Below are 8,343 nucleotides of genomic sequence, written 5' to 3'. Positions count from 1 at the left end.
TAATTAATAATTTTTTTAGATGTACATATGTGGAAATGGTTAAACATTAATAAAGTGGAAGTGTATTCATTCACAAAAACACAAAAGTTATCTTTTGTTGTAGGCCACTCATAAACATTTTCTTAATGTATTTTTAACTTTTGCATCTATCATTTTTTGCATGCATTATCTTAATTATATTCATATATTTACTTGAATCGTCACCATATTTCATTTATCTTGGATTATAATGTCAAATTTGAAACAACAGCAAATTGCACATGACTGAATACTACAACTTTTAAAAATGGTAAAAGGTTTTGAATCCTTGTTACAATATGAATCAATTATTCAACCAAGTTTGTCAACGGTTAAATATTTATTTATGGTTTCATATTTTCCTTAACCTAATTTGAAAGCCCCGGGGTCGTAAGCAGGGGCGGAGCCAGGATGAAAAATTACCTGAGGTTGACTCTAACTTGCACCTCAGATTTAACTTTCTATGCTCCGTTTTTTTTCCTGTAATTGATACAATAAATTAATAAATTCAAACATATAAAATTAATAGTTTTTCTTTTAGCTTCCATAGTTGATAGTTCCATTATAACTCTAATAAAACTTAAATAAAACACACATAATATAATTTAATCCACTTCCTCCGGTAACGATCATCGATCATATATGCTCGAAATATTTGATGGATGTGTTAGACGTTTAAGAGAAAGAGAATAATTGTATGCATCTTTATTCAATATAGTAAAGATATTTATAAGTAATATACGGAAACTATAATATATAATATAATATAATATATTATATAATATAATAATATATCAATATAAGATGAAAGAAGTTTGATCATCGATCAAACAGATAAATGTTTAAAAAGGAAGAGATAGTTGTTTATTCACTTTGTCCTATTTATTTTTAATTTTAATTGGGGCTGGAGACCACCATAATTTAAGAATTATTTTAATTTAGGTGGGGCTGGAGCCCACCCTAGCTCATGCGTGGTTCCGCCCCTAGTCGTGAGGGATGTGACCTATGTTAGGTCCATAAGATACCACAATTTTTAGTGTTCTATGATTTACCTCCGAATATTGAGTAGGCGTGCTCAAAATTTCTCACGATCTCCGACGTTAGTGGGATTCTTCCTCAGGCATACTCCGAATTATGTAAGGTTCTCTCTCAAGTAGTTTTTGGCAAAGATTGTGTGTTTTTTTTGGCAAAGATTGTGTGTTGAGAATTGTTTTGCATAAAGAAAGTTACCTATACATTGCCTAGTGGAGTGAGTATTTGTATTATAGTCCCATTTTTCATAAACCATTGTCTTCCTTAACATCTTTTGATCCGGTTTATGGAGGGTTGATTTCAGCTAAGTTATTGAAAAAATGCTTGATTTTCATTTCTTAATTGATATGGCAACATTTTCATGCTATCTCCCTTGTATAATAGTGCTTGTTTTCAATCAATTATATTTTATAATTGTGTTATTAGGGTTTATAATTGATTTGTTTTTATCTAATGGAAAATGATAATGATAATTAATGATTTTGAAGAAGTATGAATGATTTGGTAAAAAGAATTACATGTATTAATATATAATAATAATAAAATAAAAAATAAAAAAAATTAATATTTTAATTAATAAATTTAATGATATAATATAGGAGAGAAAGTGAGACCATATTTGAATAGTTTGAAACAATATTTGAATAGTTTACAATACAAGGGAAATTTTCTTTAAAAAAATCAAATTATTGTTTCTCTTTTTCTAGTTTCTTTTGTATAACTGATTTTTTTTACATATATAATTATAATTAATCATATTATAATCTCTTTTAATATGGAATTATGTTATAATATTATTCTAAATTGTTTATGGCAATTATTAAAGACTATCATTATATCCACCCAAATTAACATTTGATAAATTATTAATTTTACTAAATTTTATTTCAAAAAATATATAAAAAATAAATTTCTTTATTTTAAAAATTATCTTTTTCTCTATCGATCCCATTTAACTTTATTAAAATTATATGGAAAATAATATTTTTATCCCTCTCCCTCCCAATTTCCCTTACTTTATCAATTAAAATAATATAATAATTTATTATGATGATTTATTATTTTTTTTTTTGGATAAATTATTAATTTTACTAAATTTTATTTCAAATTTATATAAAAGATATTTTTTTCTATATTATAAACCATTTGTTAATTATTATAAATTTTATATTTTAAAAAAAAAGTTTATAGATTATTTTTATTTTTATGAATTATTTTAAATAAATCTGTAAATTTATTTAAATTTATAGTTAATTTTAAAATTTTATATTTATTAAATATTAATGTTAAAATATTTTAAATAAAATATTAATTATACTTATTTTTATTTTAAAATTATTTTAATAAATTAAATAATTAAAAATAATTTTTTATTTTTGTAAGAACTACACATCTACCCACCCAATTTACAAAATTAAAATAATTATTTTGATTTATTTTTGAATAAATAAAATCAAAATAATTAACCTATGGTTAAAACCTAATTAAAACAATTAATTAGATTAATTATTATAATAATTAAAACCTAATTAATTAAGAAAAATGACAAAAATAAGAAATAAATTATTTTGAATAATTTTAGACAAAAGTTAAGAGATTAAAATAAATAATTTACGATAAAGTGATGTACCATTTCATCCCAAAATTATTTATTTAACCCTAAAAATATACTAAAAATGACAAAATATTTTTCATATTTATTTTATTATTTTTTGTATTTAAAAATATTAAAATTAAAAGCAAAATAGTGAAATAAAAAACAATTTCGAACAAAACATTAATGTTTTAAAATAAAATTAAATCTGTAATTGGGTGTAGCCGAAGTACAAAAATTCAGTTACAGTCGAAACCAGAGCCTTTGGATGGACACTAGATTATTATTCAATGCCCAGAAAGTGCCCACTTAGCCAGCTATAGCCGAAGAAATGCGTGCCCGCGTAATAGCGAATCAACTAACGTCCGCTAGACAAAACGCGACGGAACTATGACGGAATGACAACGGACCACTTAATGTATGCATTCTCGCCCGAAACGACATTGTTTTATTCTCCGATCATTGTCCCTATCGCAATGCCGGAGGGATAAGGATGAAGTCCATCCTTTGATTTTCTAAATTTGGAATACAACCGATAGTCAACCAAATGGGTTGATTCAAAAGCTGAAATGAACACCCTATTTCGCTGATCATTTCTTCTATATCAATAGGAATGAATCATCCCTATTCTAGTAAGTAGGATGAAGAACAACCAAAACACAATTAATGGTTTTTGACTGATTCGATTCACTTGAAGCATTTAATCGACTTCGGGAGGTGAAAAATTCGGAAAAAAAAAGAGATTCACTCTCTAGCATCAAATCGAAAAAACTCAGAAATCTTCCATTGTAGTTTCAAGCTTCTAGATTTTTCGACATTTTGTATAAGGATCTAAAGCTTGAATCCATGCATCCCAAGAGCTTCCTTAAGGTCTAAGGAGTGCTCTTCAATCCTTGGTATGCTTCCAATCACCCTTTAATTCATACTTCCAGTTTTCATAAGTTTGTAAATTGTTTAGGTGTTGGATTTTAGGATTGGAAATTGATCATAATATCATTTCTAAGCTTTCCGTTTAGATTAGAATCAATCAATCAACCTTAAACAGAAAAACTCAAATATGAATTTCAAAAATTCAAAAATCAGGTTAGTTGTTCTTGGGTTATTCCTCAAGAATAGTTGTCCATAAATCATCCCAACATGTTTCTAATGATGTTAGACAACTGTTTGGATCATGTTTGATCCATCTCGATCATGTTTGATCAAATTCAAAATTTTCAAAATAATTTAAATTTTTGAGTTCTTGAATTGATCCAAACGAACCATCAGTGTTATTGTTTTGGTATCAATCAAGTATATGAGGTATATGGAAGCTATTGGTTAGCTCATTTCTCCTCAAAACAACTTTAAAACAAAAATTCGATTTTTGGCTACAAACTGTTTTAAGCAAATTGATCATCATATAGGTTGATTGATACATTGTGATGATGTTTTAAATGCTCTTGAGAACAGAGTCTCGTTAGCTAGGATTGAGAGGTCCGACCGATGTTCTTCATCGAGAACTAAGAGGTCCGACCGATGTTCTTCAGCTATGACCAAGAGGTCCGACCGAGTATTTTTACATCCGACCGAGAGTTCAAAATTAGGACCGAGAATCCCCGAACTTAAGACCAAGACCTCCACCTAGGACCGAGAGGTCAAACCTAGGACCGAGGAATCTCGACCTCGATTGAGAATTCCCAAACCTAAGACCGATGAAGTTAGCCCAGAATTAACCCAAGACTGGTGGTTTTTACACCCCGACCGATAATTTCAACCAAGGACCGAGAGTTCTTAATACCTCGACTGAGGCTTCTTAACTTAGATCGATGGATTCGACCGAGGGTCCTGGACCCCGACTGATGAAAACGAATCCAAGACCTAGGACACCGGTCCTCAGGACTGTTTGGTTACCATTTTAGAAATCCAAAATTATTTCTGTAATTTTGAAACCTCAAACCATTTTCTAAAAATCCCAAAAAATTAGAAAATGCTTAAAAAATATTTTTGGGGTGTTTCCACAAAAAAATACTTTGACAAAATCATGTTTGTGATTTATGTTTAAACCTTAATGCCTTTAAAAACTTACGTTCTTCAGGTATTTTCCTCCCTAGTTAATGTCATCAGCAACAAGTACCACCATTTAAATATTGTTGTTACAATATTTCAAATAATGCTAAAACCTATCCATGTTTAGGACTGGAAAAATAATTGGTTAAAATAAAACATTATACAACTGATCTTTCAAAAGTCAAATTTATAAGTTGATACCGTTTTTAAAATGAGTACAGAAGATTAAGCGCGAAAACCCTTTCTCGAGTATCACCAAACTACGAACTAAAAGAAACTATGTCAATAAGTTTGTATATGTATGTCACTTTGTTTCATATAAATAATTTTTTTAATTTATTATCTTTAATTTATTTAAACAAACGGATTTTCTAAAAATTAAATTGTAATTTGATTACGGCAAATTCTCGGATTTTTTAAATTTGAACAAATTATTTTTATAATTAATTTCAAAAACTGTCAGAAATTATTTAAAATTTATAAATAATATTTTATTTAAAAAATAATATTTCTAACACGTGAATCAAGATTAATATTTTAAACCTCGAGCTTTTCCACGAAACCGAAAAGAACTTTTTTCCGACTTTAAAGTTTTATAAAATCTAATTTAAAAGATATATAAAGAATAAAAAATATTAATAACATTAATATATCACACCAATTTTAATATTAATTAAAATTATTTATAGAAAAATAATATATTATATTATAAATATTATCATAATCATAATATTATGATAATATTATTATTTTAATATATATATATATATATATATATATATTTTTCTATAAATTAGACACAATTATATACATCATTTAACATAATATGTTTTTCCTTTTATAAAATTTTATCAAATATGTTAATAAACATTTTTTTACATAATATAATGGTTTTATACTTATTTGTGTGAAATAATCTAATTACATGATAATATATTTATTAACATTGTTAAACAAAATAAAAATAGTTTTACAACCAGATTTCAAATCTCTTGCATGAAGTATCCTACCCAACAAGACCCTAAAATCCTAGAGAGGCTAATACACGACGTCTTTCTAAAGTCTTGTCCAACCAACTATAAGACATTACATACATACATACATACATATGTGCACAATTATCATTATATGTTAAAAAAAATTGAGGTGAAAAAAAGAGAAAGTTAAAAAATAAATAGCATTGTAACAACTCATTATCATTAAATAAAAAAACAAAGTATATACCCAAGCTAGATGTAACTAGCAATATTACTACAATCCATGCCAAATAACAATTCCATTATAATTTAACCCAAATTGACCAATGTAACAAACATAATTAAACCCAAATTCTTTGTTTAGACAATACATTGAAGACAACAAGTAACAAACAAAATTAAAAGAAAAGGTTATTTGAAGTATTACCCTCTCCAAAACCAAATTAAGAATGATTAGAAGCACTAATCATCTCTATCAAATCCATGCCCCTATTATTTTCTCAGGTTGAAGAAGGTTGATGTTGACTCATAAAAACATTGTTATCCACGTTGTTCTTTGGCGAAATATTAGTTGATAACGATCCATCAAAAAGACCAGAAAAATACCGATCTGATGCTAGATGGGTATCGGTGGCGATGTCCGATTCTTGAACTTTATGGGTGGCACAATTCACATCCTGGTCACTTTTGTTGCTGAAAAGATTTACCATAAAGTCCAGCTCATCAAGATAGGTTTCCTTCATCATCAACTCCAACATATTTTCGTCATCATTTGGCGAATGAGTCAATACAATATCATCGATAATAACTGAAGAGCCGACAAAGTTGGCATCAACAATTTGTGAACTCGTCGTAGCATTGTCAAGATTGTTACTCTTTATGTAAACTTGGAGAATAGTTGGCTTTAGAGTTTCAACTTCTTGCGTCGAGTTTTTCATCTTTCTTTTTATAATTTGTTTCCTCCTCGCCGCGTTCCAATGATTTTTTATTGAATTCTCTGTTCTTCCAGGGATTTGTTTAGCAATCTTTGCCCATCGATTTCCAATCTTCTTGTGAGCCTCGATCAACATACTTTCTTCTTCTTCACTCCAACCATCTTTCTAAAATAAGTTAGAGGAAGTCAAATTTAGTCTACATTTGTAGACACAAACTAAAAGAAGACAAATTTTTGTAACAACATATTTTTCTTTGTTGGTGAAAAAGCTATAATGAGTGATACTTTCAAGAAAAATAATAATAAAATAATATTTTAAAAAAGATACGGTTACCTTGAATGTATTGCTAATAAATAAATAAAAAGTAAAAAAAAACATAATATATTAACTTTGTGCATAAATTAAATATTAAAAATAATAATCACTAATATTAAAAAAACATGCATATTTTTCTTTCTTGATACAAATTTAAATATATAAAAAAAATTAATATAATGCAATAAAAATATTTTTTAATGTAAAATTTATAATAAAATTCAAAACCAATCTTTATTTAATATGAGAATAAAAAATCTCAAACTAGATTTATACAATCGTACACGTCAAACAATTTTTTTAGTCATATTTTCACGCGTCTTTACATCTTTACACCGAATCATGTGATAAAAGTATAAGATTATGATAAGTAGTGGAAAAAGTTTTCCATCCTTTTGCTAAAATATGAAAAGTAAAATATTTTTTCTCAAAATATATTTCTAAGTTTTGACTAGAAGATAAAACTAAATTTAACTTGCATGCTTAGGAAAATTTTAGTTAAAATCAAATTCCAAATTTGTTCGAATTAACCCTAGAAGATGATGATTAACATGAAAGAAAAAACTAGTAATAACCTTAAACAAATCTAATTCTAATAAATAAAATCTTAACTAAATTACCTTAATTCTATGTGAAAGAAGAACAAAAGAAAATCTAAAAACAAATCAAATTCTAAAAACATACAACTTTAAATTACCTTAATATCAGGCCTCAAATGATTAAACCATCTTTCACGACACTGCTTCCCAGCCCTAGCATTCATCTTTTTAGCAATTTGTGACCATTTTTTATCTCCATATTGTCGCACCAATTCCACAAGTTTCCTACAATAATTAATTAAATTCTAAAATCAACAAAAACAAATTGACAGATAACATTCCAAATCAAAGAAGAATTAACCTGTCTTCTTCTTCCATCCATTGTCCTTTGATGAGTAAACTAGTTTTCAATGCCTTACTTTTCTTTCTCGATATGTTTTCTTGCTCATTATACATCAAATGCCATAGTTCCGTGTTGTTAGAATAATCATCAACACCGAATGTAGGCGCCACAATCTCATGCCTAGATGAATTAGAAGCAGAGAACGGAATCGATGAAAAGTCATTAGAACTGTTATTTTCTTCCATCAAGAACCTCTCCATTTCTATCAATGAGGAATTAAAACCATTAGAATGAGAACCAAAATTTCCACCAAATTCCATCTCTTTGAATCAAAGAGAAGAAATTGAGAGAAAGAGAAAGTAAAAAAATAGAAGAGGAGAGGTGGTAATATATATTAAGCCTTGAGGGAGTTGGCTAGGCTGTATGAGCTGAGAGCCGTTGATTATAGTTTGATCCAAAGGATGAGATTTGGCTTTTAGAACTACTTTATTATTGGTGAGTAAGAAGAGAGATTAGTTGCTTAATTATTTTTAGTGGCATAATT

General features: G+C 27.6%; 1 protein-coding gene across 1 annotated transcript; it reads right to left on the bottom strand.

The window, feature by feature from the left end:
• Positions 1–6,167: 6,167 nt before the first annotated feature.
• On the bottom strand, positions 6,168–8,119 carry LOC124934492 (transcription factor MYB119-like). Its single transcript, XM_047475029.1, has 3 exons — positions 7,818–8,119; positions 7,615–7,741; positions 6,168–6,767 (listed from the first exon to the last, which is right to left on the bottom strand). The coding sequence occupies exons 1-3, from the start codon at positions 8,117–8,119 to the stop codon at positions 6,168–6,170; spliced, it is 1,029 nt and encodes a 342-aa protein (XP_047330985.1).
• Positions 8,120–8,343: the final 224 nt, after the last annotated feature.

This window comes from Impatiens glandulifera, chromosome 4 (genome assembly GCF_907164915.1).
Source record: "Impatiens glandulifera chromosome 4, dImpGla2.1, whole genome shotgun sequence".
NCBI classification, from domain to species: Eukaryota; Viridiplantae; Streptophyta; class Magnoliopsida; order Ericales; family Balsaminaceae; genus Impatiens; species Impatiens glandulifera.
Note: the sequence above shows the minus strand (reverse complement) of the source record. Positions and strands in the feature narration are given on the sequence as shown.